The 27,487-nt window shown below is 35.6% G+C and overlaps 1 protein-coding gene across 6 annotated transcripts; it reads right to left on the bottom strand.

Annotated features, from left to right (window-relative positions):
* Nucleotides 1-53: 53 nt before the first annotated feature.
* On the bottom strand, nucleotides 54-27,232 carry LOC113735087 (probable phosphoinositide phosphatase SAC9). 6 transcript variants are annotated; one of them, XM_072082748.1, is made up of 14 exons: nucleotides 27,069-27,232; nucleotides 19,407-19,491; nucleotides 17,702-18,309; nucleotides 16,724-16,856; nucleotides 14,559-15,775; nucleotides 12,281-12,388; nucleotides 11,012-11,182; nucleotides 9,840-10,082; nucleotides 9,079-9,510; nucleotides 6,087-6,908; nucleotides 3,912-4,109; nucleotides 2,268-2,720; nucleotides 1,955-2,185; nucleotides 54-558 (listed from the first exon to the last, which is right to left on the bottom strand). In XM_072082748.1, the coding sequence occupies exons 2-14, from the start codon at nucleotides 19,417-19,419 to the stop codon at nucleotides 277-279; spliced, it is 4,911 nt and encodes a 1,636-aa protein (XP_071938849.1). In that variant the 5' UTR covers nucleotides 19,420-19,491; nucleotides 27,069-27,232; the 3' UTR covers nucleotides 54-276. The 6 variants fall into 6 exon arrangements, with proteins under 6 accessions (XP_071938849.1, XP_027117809.1, XP_071938851.1 ...); XM_027262008.2 differs by lacking the exon at nucleotides 27,069-27,232 and adding an exon at nucleotides 20,114-20,242; XM_072082750.1 differs by lacking the exon at nucleotides 27,069-27,232 and adding an exon at nucleotides 20,114-20,242 and having other exon boundaries at nucleotides 17,702-18,300.
* Nucleotides 27,233-27,487: the final 255 nt, after the last annotated feature.

The following is a 27,487-nucleotide window of genomic DNA, read 5'->3' as shown; positions in this document are numbered from 1 at the left end:
ACGTTTATTCAAGGAGAGATTCACAACTTGGTTCCACATTAAACTTAAAACAGTACACAAACAATATCATCTTCATATATTGTGGGAAACCTGTTTTCCTCCTCTAGCTTTTCTTGATGTTTCAAGAGGGGCATATAGTTACTCCTTTTATACACTGTAAACATCAATCAATTAATAACTGCTACAGCAGATCCCAAAAATACAAGAAAGAATTATGTAATTTGTTACCCTACCAAAAACCAACTCTGAGTATTTGAATTGATGTCTTCTCCTTAACTAGACAGCTGAAAGGCTCGCCCATTTACCAAGTTCATATGGATCACCATAATAATAAAGTTTAACCCTACCTGACAAAGACAGCCCAGATGCAAGTTGCCGAGCTCTGTACTCTGAGTCATCCTGTTCTGCTGGGTCATCAGCATATGCAGCAATATCTCCAAGAAGTCGAAATGAAATACGGCGAGTATTTATCTGTCTAGGGAAATCAAAGTACATGGACGTCCATGCCTTCACTTCTGGAAGCCGAAACTCTGCAATTGTCACCATATTATGGGGTTCCTACAGAAGTGACAAAAAAAATCTCAGTTGAACAGTCAGTGACAAGATTACAAGAACAGCCATTATTAGCTTGACCAAGAAAACAAAATACAGGGAAAAACAAGTCATTTAATAAAGAAAAAATGCAAAAAATTAGAGGCGTTGTCTCTCGGCAAAGAGGTGCTTGTAGCAGCTGACTCAACAGAATACCAGACAATACTAGACCTAAACAAACCACTGTCAACACAGCTTCACGAAATCAAGTATTCAATTTGGAATCCTTGAGTCCATAATAAGATATATATGAAGACCCATTCCTCATCGACATCTTATCATTTGAAGGTAGACTGGTAGAGAGAACTTATCTACAACTCGTATGCACTATAAATGGTGCTCATGCATAATACATATCATTTATGTCAGCAACAGGAGGAAACACACCGCCTCCAAGCATCTCTATATTTTCTTTTCTAGCGTGCTTGACTCTCCACCATACCACTAACTAGGTTCACTTGTAAAACTCAAACTCTTTAAGAAGGAAACAAAAAGATGCATGGAGATACATAGAGATTTGTTACCAAATAATTAAAATCAAAGCAGCTAAATCTCCCATTAAACCTTTCTGATTGCACTTAATTACAGCATTGGATCAATAAATAACCTCTAAACGTATGAACCACTCATCACTATTTTAATGATTAAGGAAATGGCATGGCCTTTAGATTTTACTAATAAAATAAAACAGTAACTTCATCAAGGGGTACAGGTGCTTAACATGGTTAGTAACCTGAATTTCCAATATAAAACTGGTAAGAGGTTTGGATAACAGCACGGGAAACATATAAACCTTTGAAAGCGACAGACTGGCTAATTGTACAGAGAAGGCCGAAAGACTCCTGGTATGTTGATTGAGCAAATTAGCTTTGCATCAGATTGAATACGTAGTTAAATTTGAGTTTCTTTTGTCTGGAGATGGATTTCATATCTTGATAACGTTCTACAAGCCTTGGATATGCCATATTCTTGGAGGACAGAATGAAACTAAAACTGGCAACTTTATTGCCTAAGAAGTTGATATCATAATCAACCTTGTAGAGATAGCTAGTATAGCTTGATTCCCCAACAAGTGTTACAACTTTATTGATTTAAAATACCAGCAAATTTTTTGCTATCAAATTTGGCTTACAAAACTTGTGGTTCTGCACCCCTGCTGATGTCTGATGCTATGTAAGCCAAAAATACAGTAATGTAGTTCCAATGCTTTGAAGAAATGATTCAAAACTAATACCAGAATAGGCGGAGGAATACCAGGAAAAACCACAATCACTGCCCCCCCCCCCCGCCAAAAAAAAAAAAACTATCCAGTGCAAATAAAGCACCAAAAATAGCAGCTCAATAACTTATTTCTTGGTCATACCTGGAGAGCAGATACTTGAATGTACAATACAGCAGCGGATATCAATCTATCGTCCAAAATGTACGACGACATATCCAACATATTTACATCCGATGAGGGTGAATGTGTGACCCGAGGTTTTATTGCACTAAAACCATCCAATCGAAAACCAGCCAATGTAGGTGAAGCTGGGGATAAATATTGCTCTAAAACAAGATCATTATCAGTTAACCTCTCAGCCTCAACAGGAACCTGAAATCGAAATAGGAATTTAACATTACACTTGCATGTAAAATTTCATATTTTCTTTTTAAAAATCAGGCAGTGTATGCACCTTGAATCTATTCAATGCTGGGGGTTTGTCCAACCAATTTCGTACACTTGTTTGGTCCAAACCTCCAGATGATACCTCAGTTTCTTTTTTTGTAGGGATTCCAACTACTAGAACTCTTTTAGCGTGAAGGCATGGATCACTTTCAGCCAGTCCACCAAAAGAGGCACGTCTGTTAGGTTCAGAAAAGGGGTTTTCATCGAAAGATAACAGATTAAAATCTTTCTCCAAACTAACAGAACTTGAACCCATTCTCTGAAGGCGTAGAGTTATCCAAATGATGCGGCATCGAACAGGGTTCCTGAAGACAAATTTTACATGTCTGGGTACTTTCTCCTCTTGAGATTTTTCTGGTCCGCAAAGTTCAGAAGAAGATTTAATCAGAGAGTGCACATCCCATTTACCCACACATGATCTTTCTTCCTTGTTGATCTTATTGCTTGCCCATATTTGGACCTGTATAAGCAATAAAAGAAGCTGATTGACTGAGTTGTGAATCACGTGGAATTGGCAATGAGATATTACCAAAGACTGAAGAGTAACATAAAATCAAAGGAATTTCATATGGAGGAGTTCATCAATATAACTGACTGTTCTTTACATGCGTATAAAAGGTTCACAGTAGAAAAAAGTCAAGTAAACACGTACGACATTAGATCAAAGTCGATCAGAACTTTTCTTAAATAACCATCATATGACAAAGTCCTCAATCCATGAACTACTCTTAATGAAGAGAACCATTTCAATGTTACAAAAATTTTGGAACAATGAAGATTGTTAAAGAGACCCAACAGACTTCAGAACTTTTGAAGAATTTTCTTCCACATAATTTGGCTTCAACATCTTTAACAAAATAAAGGAAGATCTAAATTAAGCATATAATATTAACTGAAAATGTTCGACTTCCTCCCACCACTAAAAGTTTAATGGAGATACTGTCATTTAGGACCTTTGTCTTTTCCCTGTCCTACACTTTACTCTTCCTCTTTTATGAGCAGTTTGTTTTTCCATACAAAATCGATCAGTCCCCAAAATCTCTTTTCCCCTTTCTGTTAAACAGGCAAATGGCTCCTCAGACCAGGGGGGTTTTGCACATGATGTACTTGAATCACTACTGAATATCAATTAGTGTGTTGTGCAATTAGATCACAATCACAAAATCAGTCAAGAAAAGAAAAAGAAATGAATAGCATTTGGCCCTTTCTGAAAGATTTGCACTTTTAAATTGACGACTAAGTTATGTCTCCAAATCCTTGGAGCTTCTCTCATCCACAAGTTTACAGTGTTAGACAGAAATATAAAATTATAGAACACTACATCAAGTCTTAAGGACAATTTTTTTTTGGTTTTATTAGTATCTACTGAAAGAAATCAGCACAAGTAATTGAGCTATACATGCCTTTCGATTTTTGTTCCAACAATGAACCTATAAGCAAGTTATCCCACATCCCCTTCTCAGAATCCAGTTGATTATATGTCCCTAACTATACCTAATCGCAAATCCTCTACAGAATTGCACATAAGCCAGCTCCGGCTGTATGGTGTCACTACTAAGCATCCTTTTTGTACATTATCATCTGTGCAGATAATTGGATAGCCTGCAGTTGCATCAATTATAGAACAATAAGCTGCACAGAGAAGACTTACAATAGGAGCATCAGACATTGAATAGCCACATGGACTAACTAGAAGGATCACAGCCGAAACATCAGAAAGATTGCTAAGGACAATGACAAAGTCAACAGATGAAGCACTTGGCGGAGCTCTCCAGTATGAATGAGGCGAACCAGCATCCAGTGGTGCCAGTAATGACAAGCAAGGCGCCGAACCTACTGCTGTTTCCACCTTCAATACATAATAACCAACAGACAATTTCGTAAAGAAGTCAATCGGAGTTTGAATTGAGATGCAGCCAAGCAAAAAGGTTCAATAGTATAACATGCACAATATCAAAAGTCGCAAACAATTACTGTCAGGTGCACTTCAAAAAATACAAATTTTGTCACTTGGAAAACACATTTCGAGAGGAATCAATGTTTTGGTTATTTGCATCATTTCTGCATATTAATTATTTCTTGGGCTGGTCATATCATGGTCACTAATAGATTAGCATAGGAGCGGAACCAATTTGCTAAGCACCTTAAAATAACTAGTATCGGTTTTAAAACTGCTCAAATCTCAAGCATTATCTGTGGATCTTATCTGTCTTCCATGTAAATTCTGTAGTTAGAAACGAGACCAATTTTCGGACATTCCATGCCCCTTAAGCTAGTAATGCGTAACCAAAGGGCAACCTGTACCCATCCTTTTCAGTTAAATAACACCATATTTCCCAAAATTCACTAGCAAGAAATTTTCAATTTGAGGTACCCCAAAAGCAGTCCTGCATCACCTGGCGCTAGATATTGCCAGCCAGATGCCACTGTCTGGTTTATATGGTATAGCACATCCTTTCTAGTGGTCATGTCCTTACAGCTACTCAAAACATTTTAACAGATCCAGGTAAACCCCACCAAGCAAGATGTGAGACATAAAATCTCATTAGAGAACAAAAATGTAAAAACATTTGCAACAAACATAACTGTTAATGGAGTTTCATATTGCCAAATTAATCAATTTCTCAAGTGACAGAAAATAAACGGGGACTGCAAATGAGAGTGAAAAACCGGTGGGCGTTAGAGAATTCAAGGAATGAAAGAAAGGGTAGAGCATCTATATAATATAAACATATATTTAGATATATATTTGGGTGGGGGGGAGGGTTGGGTTGAGTGGCAAGGGAGAAGGGATTGTAAATAGGATATCCTGGGTTCAAGACCTCCCACTCGTACCCTCCCAAAAAAAAAAGATATCTATTTGTGTGCAGATAAAGTTGTGGAAAAAAATCACTATGAAGCATTGCTCTTTTACGAGGGCAAAATATCCATATCCTACAGAGTAGAAAGAAAAACAGTTTTTTGTACGTCTATCTGAGAACGCAAATATGAAGTAAGATTATTTTAAAAGCACAATTTGGTTTTTTAGATGGAAGAGGTTATTTTCCAAGGAAAAAGTTGGTTTTGACCATCTCTAACTCAACCTATTGATGAAAATGATCAGGAACATCTCAAGTGCCATACATGCGTTGAAATTGCATAATGTTGAAATTACTAGAACAGCAGGCTAATTTCCTAATCTGAAGTATCATAAACGTCACAACATCTGAGCTCCAGCATGACATCTGCTGCTCGGTTGTAGTTTATAGTTTCTACTGCTTTTCTCAGCAGAAGTCAAACAGTCTTAGGGGATAAATTTAGTAATGCAGGAGCAGTTATTGAAACAGTCATCCAGAAAACTGTCTTTACTATAGGTTTATTGTCTTGGTCAACTAGATTAACCTTTTCAATATACACAGATCCCAAGGTTACCCAGAATTTCTAACGTCCCAAATCTTTACAAGGATCATTTTTGGGATGCATCCTGCAGTTCTTCCAAGCAAGTTTCCGTTTTCCTTGCGTTTAACTGCCCATATGAGTTGCCTCCCAACAACCATGTTTTACAACATTCAGTATGGGATCCACAGATCTGTAGATTGGGCTACCATTTTAAAAGGTTGAACAGCAGGATGGACATAGGACATATTACAATCAGACAAACAAAAACAAACAAATTCACTTTCTATCACGATAATTGCCAAGTAGTCTTGTAATCCCAAAGTGAAGTGAGATGGAAAGGCAAAGGACACAAAAACTGAATCAGCATGAGCATACAGGAAAAGGATACATCTATTAAGCGTATATCCATATATGAGTAAATAAAACTGGAGAAGGTCCAAAATTCTACCGGGTGGAGAAAGCTGGCATAAGGAAACTCAGAAAGTGATTCTTCTCCATTCGTCAACTGTCTCAAAACCTTTGTTGTATGTTGACTACTTTGAGGAACACAATCCACAGCAGAAAATCCCACAATATGGTCCAGGGCTTTATGTGCTGCATCATCAGCACGTGATCCTCTTCGCTGGCTAATCAAGACCCTAACATAGTCCACAATCAATGCATCAAGCACTATATCATGGCAGCAGAGTTTACAAATAATCCCATCTAGTGACACTGAACGGTTTGAAGATGAATCACTTATGCTTCCATGACTTGATCCTCCCTGTGCACTTGCACTACCAGGATTTGAGGCATCCCGCGAGTTATAGCTTGAAAGCAGGAGAGCGCCTTTCCCAGCACAACAAACTTTACAAACCTTTCTTTCACATTCAGAACACAGAAAGAAAGATTCAGAACCTTTAGAAGAAGTTGAGGTGGTGGATGCTTGTGCAGATGATTCACTTTCTGCCCGAACCTGACAGATGCCACCCAAACAGCTCTCACCAATCCCCGTTATGTTCCAGAAGTCTACAACACCATTATCCATCATCTCAAGACCAATGGCAGCAGTAATTCTGTCTTCAAGAGACGTATGCCCAAGCAATGCAAGTGTATGCACCACCCTGCATAATCTTCCTGTATAAGAATCCTCAAGCAATAGATTAGGATTTATGCTTGCAGGATCCACTCCAACTGCTAATAAGGCTCTATCCCTCTGAGCTGCAGAAAGATTTAAACGGAGCCGCTCAATTTCAAGTTTCATAGCTTCCATAAAATCTAATTGTCTTTCCTGTAACATTAGGAGAAAAGGAAAATATTTCAATGACTGAAATGGCTTGCCTGTGTGATGTCTTAATCTGAAGATTCTAATCTTCCATTTTCCTTTTTTCTTGAACTAAAATAAAAAGTTTACCAAACACCCTATGATTAGAAGATTGAAGTCTATAAGAGATGGTTAGTATGTTTACTTCATGAAGTTATACCACATACAAATATAATCATCTTAAGGCCAAAGTTTGACAGTAGATGCACTCAGCATTCCAAACAAGCAAATGTAAGATGTCAAAGCAAACATCCTCACGTGTATCAACTAGAAGCTCACTTTACCAATTTAGGCCTTAAAATACCATCAGTCATCAACATCTTAGATTAATGTCTATTGATGATCCTTATAACTCAAGTTCCGATAATGCAAATAAGCCCTTTAAGTGCAATATGTCAGACATTAATCAATTTAACATGCCAAAAAGTATACCCATTTAAAATGATGAATTTGCCTGAAAGTGGTTTCAGCAATGAAAAGCCAATGTTCAACCTAAAATTGCACAAGTTATGGAATCCACAGCTTTATAAGCTTATGTCATCACTTTATTTGCTCTTTGGGCTATGGTTAATCTTGATTGAGGATGAGTTCAAAGATGACAATCTAGAGACCCCTTATCTACTGCAAATGAATGCCCATCCCAACCCAAGTTCATAAACAGCTTTTCCAATGGTGCCAGAATGATTTTCAGAAGATTGGATAGGAAACAAGCAAATAATAAATTTGGCATAGTTATTCAACTAATGATTTTCTGGGAACAAGTTATGAGTGTCAAGTTTGATGATTTAAAAAGGTGGTGTTAACAGGAATTCAGAATTTTAAAGACCTTGTTCGCATAACTGCTCCAACATTGTTGATTTTTCTTTAAAATTCGAAGCATCCTAGGAATGAAGATGTCAAATATTAAGAAAGTTAAATGACCTGCAATTGAATAACTTGACAAGAAGTTTTACTATAAGATTTTCTTTTCCAATTTGCAGGTTAACATGGTTTATAATTTTTTTTGGATATTATATACAACTGTCTCTACTATTAAATCAACTTTAGATGTTTAAGAATACCTATTATTAATTCCAACAAAAGCACAAACTTGTAAAGTAACATTTTTCAAGAATTAGTTGTATGGTTGTCAAAAAAATATAATGCATTCAGCACTCGAATTTCCCAGCAGTTTAAGAAACAGCCACTAGTATTGTGATTCACCAACTTAATGGTATCTGTAACTTCAAATTCATAATGTAAGCTTCAGTGCTCATGTTAGAGAAACATAAGCTTCAGTGTTGATGCTTCATACTGTTATAGACATGAATCAAAACAAAATCTTCCCCCAGGTGTAGCAGCCGTCATGTCAAGTCTATTGACTTCCTTACCACTAGATCAACTATTTTTGCAAAATAAAAATAATTTAGTATCTAAGGACTTTAACATTAACTACTTCAACTACATACTCTTACTCGCTTTTAGCACAATTTCTTATACCAGCATGACCATAACTCAGAGAATGAGCGACTCTTTTTTCCCCCTGAAGTACCAGATGTTCCTATAACCTTAAGTATCCAAACAGAAAGCATGCTGCCTCAAAGCACAAATAACAATCAGACGCCTTCTTAACACCATTCATTTTGCTGTTATTAATCATCACTACAAAGTAAAGGGGTCTTGACTTTCTACAAGCATTCAATGGCATAAAATGTTGGACGAAGCAGAGGTCATCTCTTCAACTGAAAAAGAAAGTGTCACTACATGTTCTAGATTTTGCTAATGTTTCCACTTAGCTGAAACCAACAAGTATGGCAGAAGCAATGTTCAACAAGCTACTAGCAGGTATGAATGCCACAGGAGGACCTTTTCAAGTACATGAAACAGTATCAATGAATTTTAATCTTGCAGACACTTTAGAAATCCTAGGCCTACATTATTGTGAATTTAGAGCTACTTATAGACAAGAGATTGTTACTTTTGGATGTCCTCCAAACTTTAAGGTACCCATAATCTAAATAAAATAAGTTGAATATTTGATGTTAAAAAGGGAAAAAAAAAACTTAAGACACCTATAAGTTGTCAAAGGAAAAGCAAAATTTTCAAAGAAGGAAAAAATTGAAGTGCTCCTATGGTCATTACTAAACTAGTAACGTACCATCTGTGGTCCTGAAAGTAATTTGAAACACTTGATGTACTGTTGCGTGCTACTATCTGAAGGTTCATTATATGATACGGCCTTTGCGTCATTATTTACACCATTATGGTTGTGGATAGTAGCATCATCCAAGAAGTCAAGCAACTCACTTCCTTCGGGCATAGCACTTTCTATTTCAGGTTCTGAAAAGGAATCTGAATGTCTTTCTTCTCCAGTCAAAAGGTCAATCCATGAGCTGGCAGATTTATCAGATTGTACATGTGCCATCACTTTATTATCAGACAAAGCATCAGCAAAAGGATTCATGTCCGTTCCAGAGAGAAGCGGGTTAACTTCCTTTTGATTAGCATTGGCGTGCTTACAAAACCTTGCACCAGGTCCTTCTCGAGTAAATATAAACCTCCACGGCAGAGATACTCCAAGTATTTCTATCTGCAAAACTTGGAGATTTAATATGATGATTCTTCTTTGGTATTTGCAAAAAAATTTAAGAGACTCAGGGATTTTCTTTCAAGCGGTGCAAGAAATCGGTTACTAATTGGAATTACATTTACAATGTCAACTTCAAGGAAAGAGCAAAGAATAGAGTACTTGACAATCTGATTAGCTCATCAAAGGGAAATATTTGCACTCCCCAGGCAGACTTTAAGCTAAGTCAAGGTCATACTTACCCTACTGAGATTTCACAGGCAATAGGTTATTAGGTATTGTCAAGAACAAGGTGCTAGAAGCTGTAAGTGTTAAACCATATTTCTTTGTACCTCACCAAGCGTCATTGGGCTCCTTCCGCCCATAGCAGGGTAAAATGTAAGTGCAACAACACGAGTAAGGAAATCCAATTCCCCTTCCAGTTCTTCAAAGTCATACAACAGAGAGAGGCAGGATGTATCCTGTGTATGTAAACGAGCACCAGCCCCGGTAATAGCCATATCCTCTGCATTAACAGATCCTGGTAAGGGTATCAAAATGTTTGTCCCACTTGGGCATTGAGGAATAGAAGCTCCCTGTATAAAGAAAAGCAACCACCTGTAAGAGACTATCAACTCAAGCAAGGAACCTAATTCCTTAGAAAAGTCAGCGACTGAGTCTAGGAGAAGAGAAACAGATAAAGTGAATGATAAAAAGTCTCCAAAGAGTTAACTTAAAAGGTCAACATCCAACATGGCATCATGCTTTTTTGAGACAAAAAGGCCAAGATTTACTCAAGATTGAGGATCACATTTTGTTCATTTAAAAAATCAATCACATGAATTGACCAGAAAAAAATCAAGCTCTTTTACATAAAGCCCAATACAGAACACATCTGCACAAGGTTGGTTCAACTTTTATGTTCTCAAAAGAGTACTTCAACAGCATCCATAAAACTGCCTCCAACATACGATTATGTGAATACCTATTATCATTTATTTGTGCACACAAACACAAACAAACCCATGTGTTTCAGTTGATTACTTTGTTAACCACATTTATCTGGTATTGCTGGCTTTCATTCTTTTTTATTCTTACAACTTGGTTCCTTCTTCATCTTTTATTTTTTGTTTTTTCATTTTTTTGGTCTGTTTTCTTGGTATTGGGGGCTTGAGAGAGAGAGGCTTTTGGGTGCTACATGGTTACAAGGGGTAAGAAGTAGAGAAGTCATGCATGAAAGGAACAGAAGATCAGCAGTTTTTCTCACACTGAGTAAAGGATGAAGCATAGCTGCAGGGGAGACCAAAAGTGGGTGAGGAAATAGTATCAGCTGGTTCGTTGTTGTTTTCCCTTAGTTTTGTTTTTCATGAGCTGTTTTTCCATTGATATACAAGGGACTACATAGATTGCACGATTTTGGGTTCCAAAATCCCATTTATCTATCCAAGAACTCACATAACACTCGAGTGTGGAAGCACATGTATGGCCCTTCAAGGAGATAAACATAAAAAGAGATATACCAGACCTCAACGACAAGTTTAAGTCCATCTAGATAGCGCCCTGTCCTCACATCAACAGTCGATGGAAAAGTTGAATCATCAGCTCCATGTGAAACTGTGAGAAGAAGCTGACTGACATGACAAGGTTCACCAAGATAAATAAAGAGCTCAACCACATCTGCCCCCAGTGGACAAACCTGTCAAATACATACACCTTCTGTAAATTTATTTTCTTACAAAAAAAACTACAAATTAAAAGTATCAGTAGCAGGCCTTTTCACCCAAGTAATGATAAAAGCAATCCAACCTAAAAAGCCCAATAAATATTTCCATTTGATATATAGACAATTACCCTATTATGTTACATTAGAATTAACCTACAAACACATGATAATGATAACTAAAAAATAATAGTAGTAATTATAACCAACAACCCAGCTTAGGTAGTAGGGATGTAACCTTCAGGTCCCTAATTCGACTCTCAAGCCCTCCATTTTCCCTCCTTCCCCCTTATAACACTTAGAGCCTCCCTGGAACTGAAACTAACAATAACAATAACAATAATAATAGTAGTAGTTGTTGTTGTTGTTGTAGTTTCAATAACATCATTAATTATCTTGGAAGTCCATGAATTATTTCACAAGGTTCCGTTTAGTCTTTTAAACTTTTATTACTACTATTAGACCTCAAAATTCATTTCATACATCAGTTTGGTCTCTGGGCTGCAATCAAAAAGATTAGGTTTAACAACCTGACCCTAAAACTTACTAAGAATTTCTGAAAACTTAGAAATCAAAGTCTAGAAGATCTAATCACCTCTACGTATTTCAGGAATCATCACAGTAAAAGTATTCGTACTTAAAGGAATGTGTCATATCGTGTGTATCATACCTAACCTCATATTTGTCTCTTAAATAAGTCACAATTTTTAGGTTCAAGTCTTACTTAAGGTGAACCAGAGTGGATTTGTATGATATTTTAATTAAAATTGACATAGTCTATTTGATATTTTAAGGGTAAAATGAATGTATCAGTTTTGTATAGGAATCAATTGACAAGTGCAAGAAACTTGGACTAAATTGAGTCGATATTAAAAAGGACTTAAAATTATAAAATTTCTAGTGTGGAATATGTAGGATATTGTGAAAAACTTCAAGGGCTTTAAGGCAATTTACCCTATATATCACAAGCAAGTTTCTTATACAAAAAGTGAGAGAGCAAGGCCATGTGAAAACTAAAGAAAACTTGATAAGAAGCCTGTCATGATAAATTAATATAAAAAATGCCATAGTTACCCATATGAGATCTTTTGTTTTGAAGGTAAGAAGGCCAGCTCCGCCATCAGAACTTGGAATCATGCTTGCAACAGGCTTAAGAAAGCACCCAGATGGACGCGAAGGTACCTATGATGATAACCATACAGAAGCAGACAATGTTTTAGCATGGATGCAAAAGATTCTATCGTAAAGGCAACCAATGGATAGAAAACAATAATTTCACCTCCAATAACAGCTCACAAACAAGTTGTAATTGAGTCATTATGAATACAAGGCATCTTTCTCTACATGATTACAGAAATATATTATGGGCATTTTAGGCCCAAAGCCTCAATAGACTGTTAAAATCTGATGTCGAGCAATTCGCACATCACATAATCAGGTGTTACTTCAGGCTACGTCCTTTCATATTACGTGTTTATACCCCAAAATTTTTACTCAAAAGGGAATTTTTTTCATTTGCTTATCTTCTGGATCACAGTACCTCACCAAAATATCTAAACCATGATTATGATGAACAGGCTCAAAAGTTGAGAGCCAAATCTGCAGTTGCAAAACATAACTTATTTCAATAACCATGTACAACCATTTAAGAGACTACAGTAAGTTTCACCAAGGCCAGTTGACAAAATCTCATTGGGATTACATGTGCAACACCAAGATTTTGGATAAAGGCTAACATTATGGATACTTCTTCAACTGTCCTACTTTCCATCAATGCCATACTTATCGCTTTCCCACACCCCCCCCCCCCAAAAAGTCCATCTTGAAAAACTGGACCTTTTAGTCATTATCCATTAGAAAGAGTAAGTAGGTAAAAGCAAACAACTTATTTGACTATTATTCAAATTATAATGGCATCTGAGACAGCTAAAGAATCAAACTATAAAGAGCAAAAAATCACTCTACATCTACCAAGAAAAATGTCAAATAATAACCATACGTATAGACTAAACTCAAATCCCATGTTAATAGACAGTTCAGTCACATATGCTCTATGTTAATACAAGTCCACAACCATCTTTATCCAACCACAATTGATTTATTAGTTAAAAGACACTTGTTTGCAGTTTGGACTAATACAGATCAATTTTGAGTCCACAAACTTATAGAACTTACTTATGATAGGACCACAAAAAACTAATATCATCTTCCAACTTAAAAGGACTTAAACATAACAAACATGCAATACAAGTAAACACTAATATCACAGTGGCGTACATTTTTGCACTTCATGAGTCATGATATCATTTTCCATGGATCTGAATGCTGAATAATAATCTTGAGAGAGAAACTTAGACTAAATTCAGAAAACTACCAATGGAATAAACTCCAAAAAATTGGAGTATCAAGAATTTTGTAGCTTTGATGGATTTTCTTTGAAGGTTTCTCCACAAGTTGATAGCCTACTAGTACACAAGAAATAACGGACTAAGACAGATAAAGTGAAATGCACTACCTAAGGGATTACCTTGCTGGAACCAGTCATAAAGAGGAAGAAAATTGCATTCATTGAGCTCCTCACATGCAGTTTAAAGTATTGATTTTGAGTCAAATTACAATGAATATCATAAAAAATAGAGCTCTTCTTGACATGAATGCTGCAGCACCAAGTGCAAGTCTTTTAAATCTTTGATGGGATATTCTTTGGAGGATTCCCCTCCAGCAGGTAGCCATCTACTATATGAGAAATAATGATAAAAGAAGTGAAATGTACTAAAACTAAAGATTTACTATTTAAGACCTACTTATGAAGAGGAAAGAAAACTTCATCCATTTGAATCTCCGCTTGCAGATTTTTAAGTATTGACATATAAAATCACTATGACCATAAGCAGAGCTGTAGCTGAGAAAAAGCCTTGATGGAGGATGAATATTGTTATTTCATATACCGAAGAAGATTCCTATTTCAGAAACTTTGAAAGATTTTACTTCTTAAAAACATGCACTACTTTTTATGGGAAATAGCCAAATGACTTATTCAAGCTCGTAGGGTCAACCAGTAATAGACACTATACAGTTAATATCAAGAAATCCAAGTACTTATCTATCCTGTTGGAATAGGTGATATTGATGTCACTTCACCAAGGTAAAAGCAAAACGATAAGACTATTTACAGGTCAATAGCGACCAAGAAACAATCTATAAGCATCAAATGGCACCAAGTGTACCAAGATTCAGTAAATAAATTCTTTGGTTCAGAAACAAACATTTTGGTATAGCTTAAGTGCAAAATGCAACAAGTAAGGTTTCTGCAAGCGATAAACTCGTCAATGTAATACTGGAAATGACATACATGTAAAGGCCGGAGTACAACTGAAGGAAGGTGCTTAAACAGCCTCAGTCCAAGAAAAATCTCCAACTGTTTCTGGCGAGAGCTATCTACAACAGCATTTTTGTATCTTCTTTGTAGAGTAATTTTCATATTCTGTGCAGCAGAAAACTGTTTAAATTTTCCAGCATCTTCATTAAATATGCTAAGAATTTGGCTATGCATAGCTTTAGAACCAGTATAGAGTGTAGCATGAATATCTCCAGCAATCAGAAAAAGGTCAGCTAGCTGAGAAACAGGTGATAAGATGGTTGATCTCTTAAACTCCTCAAACGTCATGTCAAATCTCTTCCACGGTTTATCAGGACAGGGATGATTCCAGGTAGTCGTCCTCGTATTATGATCAATATAATATGTTTTTCCAGTTACAGCATCAGATCTTTTCTCCCACCCAGGAGGCAATGGAGCAGTATATCCACCATAGCTATTATTTGATTGATAAGCATATGCTATGTCGCTATCAAGTGATATGCCTAACCGTCTGCATTGCTCCACAAACACATGAAGAGAACCAAAATAACTAGCAGCATTTGTTCTATCCAACGAATCCGCACAATTGAAACGTATTACTCCATTCTGATGAGATCTTAAGCAGAATGCACCATCAAATTCATCATTGCAAATGATTTCACCTTTGCAATTATGAATCCGCTCACGTGAAGGAAGATAATCTCCTTCAGAAATGCCAATAGCTACTGTAGGTGCTTTTAAAAGGTACCAAAGTCCCTCAATCGTTTGCTGTTCTCCTTTCAATTTTACACTTGCATGCCAATCATAGTTGATCAAATGAACTCTAGTATATGGAAGTTTTTCTGTCGATCTGATATAATTTAAACATTCCTCAAAATGCTGAACCAGAATGGATTCTGATTTTCCTTCCCCATATCGCAGCAAGTTCACACATACAATTGGAACCACAGCACTTTTTTTCTGATTCCCACCAACAGCTACGTCTAGGTTTCTTGTATCATATCTCTTAGTCAATCTTTCAAAATATTGAGGACTTTCTTTATAAGGATCACGATCTGAAACATATATTTCTGCTTCGGCAGCTGTGATCTTCAACTCTGCACCCCACCAAAGAGGAATAGTGCCTCTTCGCCAAATGTAAGTGTTGAAAGGAATGCTTTGACCAGTTTTTCTAGGAACCCACACAAGCTGCTCACACTCAACTTCATTCCCTGTCATTAAAAAAAAGTGTATGGCAATCCTAGCCCATTAACAACAAACTACATACAAGCACAAAAGCCAGCTATCATCCCTATTATGTAGACAACTATCAAACTTTTGTACCATGGGTTTTATTTTATTTTATTTTCTTAAATCTCACAACTAAATTTGTTAGAGATCAGTGAGCAGTTCCCATGCAACTTTTGGCAATTTCCTTCAAGATTCCCTGTCCTATTCAGTATTAGCTGTTTTCCACATTAACGATTTTTTTCTTTTAGAAGGAAAATTATAGAAATCGTAGATGGCTGTATCTCAAAGGTGCATGACCCTTATAGTGCAGTGCATTGAGTACTGACAAGGTACCAAAGGTACAAGATTACTGCACCATGCATGGTCTGGGATACTTCAGGAGCACAGAACAAAATTCACTCTAGCAGGTTTGAATTCCATCCTAAGATAGGCGTGCATACCATGTTAAGTTATAAAAATATAAAACTAAAATAAGTGGTAGTATGTGAATAACAAAATATGGAACAGAATATCCACACCAAAGATGTTAAAGTCCATCTACAGTCATCAAACATGTAAATGTACATCAAAAATGGAAGAACGAGTCACAATCTGGAAGGGTTGAAAATACAATATAAAGGACATGGAACTATAGTCACAATGTAGAAAGGGATGGGATGAATAGAGATGGATCAGTGTTAACATGCCATGCACTGATCTTTCCTCTCAAGCTACAATCCACCATCCACCTCCAAGCCACCTCTTTGCCATGCCCAAAACAACCGTACCAATAAAGAGATTTTTTAACTTATACCAACTTAAATTTTGTCCCAATTATGGAAAAATATCCAGTTGTCAAGTTAGATTTACTTAGATTCTATCAATGTCCACAGGTTTCAAGCCGAACAGTTAAGTGAATAGTTTGCTTATGCCAAAGAAGAGCAACCTACCTGTGCTATAACATGAGTTTATACCCCTAGCCAAATAGCGAGTACCAGGATGCAGCCTACTGCGACGAGCAAGAAGAGCAACTATTCCTTCCGGCTGGCCCAAGCTTCCAAAACTGCGGCAATCTGCAAAGCCCTATAAACTGGAGTCAATTAGACACAAATATTCTTTTCAATTAACAAGGGTCAACATATCCTAAGATGCATGAAAATCAAAAGCATACAGATATTTAATTTACGGACTGGAATCAAGTTGGAAAATGTCCAGACAGCTATAAAGTGAAACTAATTTTGAGCTCATCAGGGATGCAACCAAGTCGAGTCTAAAAATACCATTTAACTTTTAATGGAGTATGATATTACTTTTCCCTCCAATTTTATTGATCCATTATGAATCTTGCCAAACAAGACCTTTTAATGGAGGTAAGACGTTATGTTCCCCTCCTTCAGTTTCTTTTATCCATTAAGTATCAAAGCACACAAAACCACTTCTAAAAGTGGTCTTTTTAGATTAAAATTCTCTAGGGACTAAAATGCTGATATTTACGTGGCAACTTTCCTCAGTAATTGTGAGGGACGACAGAACTAAGCATTTCATAATTGGGTAAATGTACTAATAGAGGTCTAAGATAACAAGCATTTTGCAAAAGCTTCCTTGGTCAATTAAAAACTTTAATCACCCTTGGAACAGAATGAAAATTATTCTAGAGTAGAATGTACTTCCCTCTACTTTAAACAAGTATCTAAAACAAGTACTTCCCTCTACTTAATCCACCATCGCCTTCCATATCATTTTTATACCCCACATCAAAACTTTCAATAGGGTCATCAGTCCAGATTACTGACAACATGCACAGTTAAAAATTCTGGTAGACATAATTATTATAATTTTCAAAAATGCAGGTACTGAAGTTAAAGATGCCAAAGTAGTAAGGAAATTCTAAGAAGCATTATGTGAAAATACCAAGTGTGAAGAAAAACCTGCAGAAGAGTGACACAGTGCTGAGCAAGTCCAATGTTTTTGAAGGGGCTCGAGAACCATTTATTCCAAACAAATTCTTCATCAGGATTTTGCAAATCCATACGACTGGGAAAGGGCCGAGTGAGGTCCCTTGTTTCGCAGAAGTAATACTTCCCATCAATGTCAAGATCTGTCAATTCTTGAACATTTTTCAGTTCTCCTTTTCCCTGGGGTTGAGGATTCTGAAGTGAAATTTTGATCCATTGGCTCTCAGTAACAGTATGTACACACCCTCCACCGGGCAAACGTGGAATGGTGGCAGTTAACTTTGTTGCAACAAGCAGCAAACCAAAACTCCCAAGGGCTGCATAGCCCAATAAAGCCCTTGCATAAGTTATGCTCTTACACAACCATTTTGTACCATTGGTTATGTAATCTAAAGCTTCATTTTGTGATCTGAAAACATCAAAGCCTGGCTTTGCATTATAGCAAAGAGCACCAGTGGTAGGGTCAACATAGATCACCTGGGTATCAGTCCTGGAAGACAAACTGACAACAATATATACTTCACTTGAATCCAAAGTGACAACAACTACAGATGTATCCCGGAAATGATTACCTGCAACAACTGTGACATACGAGCATGAACAGGCAGAAAACCATGAAAACGAAAGAGGCAAAATATATGACATCCATCAGAAGAAAGCCATACATATCCTAAAATTTTCTGAAAATACAAAGAAAATTATGGGACTTTACAATGAGACAGAGGAAAAAGACAAGCACCATATATTTTCTGAAGGGCAACTTATTGCCGGTTATCCTTGCAAGATAACAAAATGATTTCCATTATGTAAGGTTCAAGGAAAATGATCTTTTTAACGCGAATAAGGACACAGCCTATCCCAACCGGACAGCTCACTTATATCAATAACGCATGACTAAAGTGGTAGTGGACGTAGGATTCAAGAACTTACTTTTTAACAAGTGGACCTTGTTAGATTTCTGAGGGTAACTTTTTTTACTATGTTGAGTTGAGGATTTATAATTAATGCACAGATAGAGAAGACAAATAAGAAACTAATAGGGGTTTAAATGATATAACAAGCAGTTAACTCATGATGTTGTCTCGCTTTCAACTAAAAGATTGCCATGATTGATCAGATTACAAATAAAAAAGGTAAGTCATCAACCAAATCACGTTGTTGCAAATGTTCCTATACATGTGATTTGCTAAATAAATAGGAACTTTATGGCCATTCTTACTCATCTATATAAAATCCCAAACTCTGCCGTTCGGACCAAGAAGGAACTTAATATAGTCCAATATTCAGGACACATTCATGAGATACCAAGAAAAATAGTACCTGCATCTAACTGCAGCACCATGTACAAAGGCTATTTCACAATCCAATCTCTCAAATTCTAGTTACTTTTCTCTCATTATCCTTCATGTGGCATGGAAATGTCTTTATTCTAAAACCCAAAAAATGATAAATTGCAGTTTACATTACCAAAAAAATGTCCAAATTGCTAACGATGTTAGGACAAAATTATTCCTAGCAATCAGAGTAAAATCGCTCCATGTAACAAAACATACCATGTATTAGGCAGAAAACCCAATGTCAACCCAGGCAACAACTGTTTAACTATTACTGCTAAACCATAACAATAACCTCATATGAATTATCATAACAAAAGAAGTAGCAATTCTCAGCAGCTCACCAGGTGATTCCATGTCACAGAGAACTGATTCAGGCACTGTCCAGAGCCTTCGCGCCTACACTTTCCAACCGAGAAAACCAACTTTCTGATCAAAGGCAATTCAACAAATTATATCATAGAAATGGTCAGAACATATCCCTTTTCAGCTACGATCATTTTCATACTACTTCAGCTTCCATAACAAAACATAAAAATAAAAAAGATCACAATTACAAAGCTCCTAATTTCGTTCCATATTGTCAAAAAGCGTGGACCATTTTCAGCATTATTTACAGAAACGGCTAAAATAAGTAGGACAACCTTCTTTCGACACTATAACCGATCAATCACTGCTCTGTGAATAATTCACATTGGATCACCTATTTCCACTGAAAAAAAATTACAATCCAGAATGCCAAATCAAGCCACTGATAATGGGATTCTCACCCTTTCACGAATTTTCGATAAATAATACTGAAAAAAATCACTTTATCAGCAAAAAATCAAGGAAACCCACGAAAAAAATCCCCAAGTCGCCAATGTCTACACAAGATTTGAGTTGCATATCCAATTATACAACACTTGTTGAATAAGATTATACTCTATGATAATAGGTAGCTTAAAAGATCTATAAAGTACTTAGTATTTCAGCTAATTCAGCACTTGAAATTGTAAACAAGAAAAAATCGACGCATAACTTAGAAGAAAACGTAGAAGAAGAGACTGACCTTTCTATTGGGGCATGAATCGAGGAAAAAGAATTCTGTTGGTTGAATTCTAGAAATGAATCGATTTTATTTTGCAACTTATATCCTACGTAGATTTTGACAGGCAAATTGCATTGTACTCCTTAGACTTTTAGGATAGTTTCACTTTTCCCCTATTTTTCTTATGGGCATTTTAGGTGTTACATAGGAAAGATACTTCAATTATAGAAATGCTATTATAATTGTCCCTGCTCTTTTCATTTTTTTGCCTTTTCTTTTCTTTTTTCCCCGTCCATCTCTTTTTCCCTTATTTTTCTTGTTCGTTCTTTTTCTATAATTCACAAATTACCCCTATTCTAAAATGACTTTTCTTTTCTGTATTTTTCTTTTCATTAATTTTATAAAATGAGATTTCAAAATGCCTTACATTTTCTTGACTTACATAAGGATTTGTAGGAAAAAGACGATAGGAAGACTATGGCTACTCAAATGAGTAGAAGATAAAGGTATCAAATAAAGTCTAGTAATAATCTAGAAGTTTAATGGAAGGAGAGGTGACAATAGTTTGATGAGCAAGTGAAGAGAAGAAAAGGAAAAATTAAAAAAAAAGACAAATAGAAATCGAGTTGGAAAAATTGACAAGATATTTTTAGAGTGAGAGGAGTTTCATAAAAAAAATTAAAATAGTGGTAAAATGCTTATAGAAAAAAAAATAAAATGGAGAAATGTGAATAATATTTAGGTTGAGAGATTAATTGATCTTGCTTTGATAGCTTCCCTGCAAACTAAATTTATAAAACTACCCTTGACTATCACCTTATGTTCAAGTTTCATATGTCCATACCAATTTTTTTATACCTCTTACAATGTTGATCAAATCAAATGATTTTATTTTGGCATGACAATGGACTCATTATATTTCAATCTCACCAATATTCATGGTGAAACTCCTCCATTTAGCCATCTCCCAAATGATCAAATCTAGTGATAGCAATGAATTTTCATATATTTCAAACTAAAATAAAGCATATCTATTTACAGTTATCAAATAAATCATCAAACTAGCACATTTAATCTAATACAATATCACACAAAATGACTAAGAGAATGATGCTAGACTTTAAAAACAAAGACATAAGTTCATTATAAAATCAAACGAAAAAAAAAGGAAAAACTAAGTATTGCTAAAAGATAACCTAATAAACATATTCACCATTCTTAAATAACTATGAAACAAACATCAAAATCCATAAATAAGCATAGCCAACCGTATATTAATAGGATCAACCTGCAACCATATAGAAAGCTTATGAACTTAAGTTAAATTTCTAGTAAGCTAAAGGACTCAACAAAATTAACAAATTAGGGACCTTTGCAAACAATTAAGAGAAACAAGGTTCAAATGATATTGTGGATTTCTTTTGTGAGCTACTAAAAAGTTGGGTCTCGAGATGGAAACTTGAAATTAAAAGGGCCAAAACAAAATAATAGAACTACAATCTAGCACAAATCTAACAACATAAGGGTCCAATAATACTAGATCAAAAGCACAAAAGAAGCAATGAAAAAAGGATGAAGATGGGCAGCACTGATAGCTCAGGATTCTTGGAGAAGATGAAGCAAGTCAAAATATCCAAGAGTATGAATCCTTTTCATCGCTCCAATGTCAGCTTAAGGTCATGTCATGTGCTTTCTATTTCTCACTTCTTTTCTTATTGGCCTACTTCCACTAGTCCCACGTACCAAGATACTTTCAATTACCATTCTTGGAGGCCAAGTTTCATTGTTAGCAAGGTTTTATATCCATGGTTATTATACTCCACTTTACAAGAAACCCAATAAAAAAAACTAGGTCAATGGATCATAGGTTCAATCTGTGGATCACAGTTGAGTCGATAGGTCACTAAAATAATATTTATAAATACAAAAAGTAATTTTAGTATACGTAAAATATCTAATAAAGTGTTTTGAAATACTAATTATTATAGTTAGAAAGATATATAATGAACATATAAATATTAATAGAAGACTTAATTTCATTTTATTCTACATTTATACAAATAAATTATATAGTCAAATATAAAAATTATGTCACTTATTTTCAAGGATATAATATCATTTTATTTTATTATTTTAATTTTTAAAAACCAAGTTAATTTTCTAACTACTCAAATGTTGTCACATGATGATAACATTTTTAGTTTGAAAATTAAAAGTATTAATAGTATAGTTAAAAAAGTAAAAAAGTTTATTTAAAGAAACATTTAATTATCAAATAAAAACTAAACAAGTTTATTTGAAGAAATATTTAATTATCAAATAAAAACTAAGTGCATGGTAAAGTTTTATGCACATTGAAATAAAAATCCAATGTTTACATCTTGTCAAAAGCATATATGTACTTTGTTCCAAAAATATAGACCAACAATTGAAAAGAAAATGTCAACTGAAAAATCGAACGGGTTCCCAGTTAAACCAATGAGTCCAATGGATTTGATTGGATAAACTCCTTATCCAATCAAACTATAGGTCTAGTCTGACCTAATAATCAATTCATTAGGTCGAACGGTTCAACTATCAGCAAGTCGAGTTTAATAACTATAGCTATATCTACTTTGTCCCTAGTGCGACTTGGCATATGCAAGTTGCCAATTCTAGTATCGCTGCCCAACTTATAGAGGACACCTAATCAACATGCTAGTTGGACCCGCTAGGTCCACTCAATCCACATTCTTTTTTTCGAAACGTTAGAACACTTTCATTGAACTTTAAATAGAACTTTACAATCTGAGCAAAGGCTCAATAAGCTGTACATGTTGTGTTCAAAGGCATGGAGGAATGATACCTTTCTCATCCAAAAGAATGTCTAAAGCATATGAACTAATGTTTGCACTAATATCATTGTTATCATCACTAACTAAACAAAAAGAGCACATTCGAAACAATGTCTTTAGGCTTAAGATGTCCTCAAGAAGTGTTGCCATTATGATATCAGCAGTCCTTCTATTTTTGAGCTGCCTCAGAAGTTCCTTGTTATGCATTTGTATCTTAATTTTGCTCCACTATTTTTCCACTGCTCTAACAAGACCAATTTGATTGCCATAGCATTATCAATGTTCTTGTTTCCTGAGCTTCTCTCTTTCATTGCCCAAAAAACTGTGCCTAGGCATGACAATCACTTGACTATAACTCCAATACCAAGTAATACTGGCCTTTGTTGACTTCTTGTTATCACTCTCAAGGTTGTTAGTTCCTGGTCCTCATGTTCCTGATATTGCTCATCCTGTTCTAGCATTGCTTCTGCTATGCTCAGTCTAGTTCTGTTTGAAACTATTTCCTCCTATTCTAGCCATTCTTTATGTGCTTTCTGAATGACTCTGCATGGTTGATGGCTGGTCTGATTCTCCAATTCCCTTTTATTGCTTTCCTTCCATAGCTACCACAGAATATTTGTAGTGAAACCAATGGATTTCTTCCATCCAATATTTTCCTTGCATTTGTGATTGTGCTCTATCATCTTCCAAAGTTGCCTTACTAATCTTTGGCTCCATCCCATGTTATCAGGGCTGTTTTCCAAATCTCTCTAGCTTAGGGACATTGCAACAGTGTGTGTTCACTATTTTTGGTTTCTCTCCACATCCTTGACACACTGGATCCCCAATTGATGTTTTCCAATATATTGCTTCTCTGACTGGGAGAGTACCATTTATACATTGCCATATGAATATCTTGATTTTGTGTTTGATGTTGAGCTTCCACAGGGTGCTCCAAATTTGCTTGCTTTGTTAGCTGTCTTCTTCAAAACTTGTTCCAGCAACCTTCCTCCTTTCATTCATTTTTGAGCTGTCTTCCATTATCCACTTGTACCCGGAGCTTACAGTGTAATTTCCTCATGCACTAAACTGCCAATGGTTGGAATCTTCTATGTCTAACATGCTAATAGGGATGTTAAGGATCCTCTCTGCATCAGCCTGGTTGAAAAGTCTGAAAATGGTATTTCTGTTCCATCTTCTGTGGTTGATGAGCTGCTGCATTGTTTCAAAGTCACAGTTTTGAGGTCTGGGAGTACCGGAAGGAGATTCTGGTATCCACTTGTGCTCCCAGATGTTAGTGCTTCTTCCATTACCAATCCTTCTTAGTATCCTTTTTCAATGTGACCCCTAGCTTCCATTAGTCCTTTCCAGATCCAAGATGCATTGCTTTGTGCTTTACATGTGAGGTTGACTTTTTGGGAAAATACTTAGCTTTCAACACTTTGCTGACCAAAAGATTTGGTTTGATCAGTAGTCTCCAGATTTGTTTCCCTAGCAGAGCTTTATTAAAAGCTTCCAAGTCCTTAAACACCAAACCAACTTTCTTTCTTCCTTGGGCCAATTTTCTCTAAGAAATCCAATGCATTTTATTTTTCCCATTAGCTTCTCCCCACCAATAATTTGCCATGGCAGAGCTAAGGTCCTTGTAAAGTTTTCTAGGCAATTTGAAGCATGACATCACATAGGTTGGCATAGCCATTGTAACTTCTTTTAGCATGACTTCTTTTCCTACGGAACTAAGAAGCTTATTTTTCCAACTTTCTAGCCTTCGTTTTATGTTGTCTATGATGAAACCAAAAATTTGATACTTTGTCCTTGACACAACCATGGGGAGACCTAGATATTTTCCTTGTTTCACTTCTTCCATATTCCCTAGTGTAGTGTAGATTTCTTGCTTCTACCTGTTTGTCAGGTTCTTGCTAAAAAACATAGATGATTTGTCTAAGTTGATCAATTGACCAGAAGCCTTTTCGTAGATCTTCAGAAATCTACTTGAACTCCTCAACTTTGCAAAAAATGAGAGAGTCATTAGCAAAAAAAAGATGAGTAATGTTGGGACCTGGTCTACTGATTTCAAATCTTTTAGTCTTCTATTTTCTACAGACCTTTTAAGCAAATTAGAGAAACCTTCTGAGCAAATCAAGAAGAGTTTAGGTGAGAGTAGGTCTCCCTGCCTTATCCCTCTTTCTGGTCTTACAAAACCTTTGATTTCTCCATTGCAGTTAAAGGAATAAGAGACTATCTCCATATAGCTTGAAATTCATTTGATCCACTTCTCACAAAAATCCATTTTCTGCATCATTGCTTCAAGGAAGTGCTACTCCACCCTATCATATGCTTTAACCATGTCTAACTTGATAGCCGTATACCCCTCTTTTCCTTGCCTTTTGTTTTTCAGAAAATGTAGGTATTCATGAGCAATGATCACATTATCAAGGATTTGCCTATCTGGAATAAAGCAGATTGGTTTTACTCAATCTGCATTTGCTCGTGCTAATTTGTCCTTCCATTCCTGAGCTCTTCCTAGATCTTTTTTCTAAGACCCACCCATTCTAATTGTTCACTTACAAGGGCATAAGTACATGTATAATTTCAAAACTTCATTTTTGTATTCATAGATGCACATCATCTCTTTTATCACAAAAATATAATTTGCATGTTCAGACAATTTAAACTTCATGAATATTAGCATATCATGATAAAATCATTGTATATCATTCGTATTGACCATTATTTAAACTTATAAATTGATTCATATTGTCATTGACGCTGAGTACTTAGCTTAGTACAGTGGATGAAACCATAGCTATAAAGAATGCTCCGATCAATGACTTTGAAGAGAACCCATGAAATTGATTTAGCTTTAATAAACATAATATATTTTTTTTCTTTGTATGACATAAAAGAAAATGAAAGGCATGTTAGAATAGAGTTTCTATTCTTAATTTTATGAAAAATTTTGATTTTGTTGAATGTCTAGTATCTAATATATATCAACTCTTTTGTTCACTCTAATCCCTATAAAAGTGCTAATTTATAAGGTTATATATTGTTGTAATCACATGTTTTCATGTATTCAGAATAAGACCTGTATGATTAACACTTGCATAAAATGTACTGATTCCTTTTTTTTTTTGTCTTTAAAAATTTGATTAGAAAAATTCTTGAAATCTTTGATTTATGAAAATCCTAATTTGTATTAGTGTTAGTGATTGGCCTTCATGCTTTGATTGAAATAGATAAAACTAAGATGTTGGAGTTTGATGTATCTAAAGATAATCTTAAGGGAAATTCACCAATTTGATCCCTAGACTTTTACACTAAAAACGATTTCATCTTTTATGATTTTTTAAAACCAATTTAGTCCTCAAACTATTTTTCCTTTTTTCAATGTAGGACTTCTACGGCAATGCTACCACATTTACGTATTTAGTGCAATCAGTTAGGAGTAAATTTGTCTCATTACATTACACTGTCTATATTAAAGAATTAGAATATGACAAAAACTTACATAGGCTTGGCCACCGGCAAGATTGTGGACCATTAGAACATAAATAAGCCACATTACTTCCATACAAATTTAATTTTTAATGCTAAATAGTCCTCACAAATTCTTCCCACCGCTGTGTGTTTTAGAGAAAGAAATATATCCGAAGAAGATCTAGCCAATGTCGGAACAAACAAGCAGCCAGCTTGCTGTGTTTTTGTACTAACTAAACCCACAAAAGAGGAATTTACGCAGGAGGAATAAGAGAAGCTAAAGGCAGACTGTGATCAAGTTACACTTTTTTTTATTTGTAAAACTATAGGCTTCATCAATCAAACGCATGGCAAAATCCTATGCCCAACAGTGCAGAAAAGATAAAAATATATAATATATAAGGCAACCTATTGCATTAACATTCCAAGTGCAATAGCATGTACTCTATAAATCATTTAGATGAATTAGGACACTCAATAGTTCCAACTTCAATTGGGCACTGAGATATATATGGTTCTAGCTTAAAGCCTATCAAATCTGGAACAACATAGTTAGGTAGCTTTTTCTTGCACCACCACATAACCACCTTGTGAGAGTGAAAACTAGTAGGCTTGCAATTCTTTTGATAAGCATAAAACTAAGGAAATATAAACTTGTAATTAACTTAAAGATTTGGACTTACAGATAATATTGAGTAAACAACGGAAGCTTTTGAGAAATGGAGACTTCTTGATTTCTTATTGAATACACTTGACAATAGCTAGAATACAGAGGTAGGTTGGAGTAGGTAGGAGTAGGTTTGAGAGTAGGTAGGAGTTTTTAGATGAAAGCTAAAATTATCTCTGATCTATTCGCCGATGCTCTATCCTTTGCAATTGAATTTATTTATAGAGCAGTCTGTCTTTCATTTCATCTGAGTTTGCATCTGAATTTGAATTTGCTTTTCATCTGAATTTGCATTGTGGCCGACATCTTTTTCAAAAGTCATTTGGGTCTTGTCCGCGTGGTCCACCAAAAGGATCAAAGGTGGATTCGGATGATCCAGCTGACTCCTCAATTTTGTCAGTTTCCTCCTTTTTATCTTGCTTTTGTAAATAGTTC

Source organism: Coffea arabica, chromosome 3c, assembly GCF_036785885.1.
Source record: "Coffea arabica cultivar ET-39 chromosome 3c, Coffea Arabica ET-39 HiFi, whole genome shotgun sequence".
NCBI classification, from domain to species: Eukaryota; Viridiplantae; Streptophyta; class Magnoliopsida; order Gentianales; family Rubiaceae; genus Coffea; species Coffea arabica.
This window is presented reverse-complemented; position numbering and strand designations above follow the sequence as displayed.

What these genes read in the sequence shown, in the direction of transcription:
- LOC113735087 (XM_072082748.1), bottom strand. An exon ending in AAACAAAAGATCTCATATGG is followed by an intron (nt 11,183 to 12,280) that starts GTAACTATGGCA and finishes TGTATTTGACAG; the next exon opens with GTTTGTCCACTGGGGGCAGA. An exon ending in GCCCAATGACGCTTGGTGAG is followed by an intron (nt 9,511 to 9,839) that starts GTACAAAGAAAT and finishes CAAGTTTTGCAG; the next exon opens with ATAGAAATACTTGGAGTATC.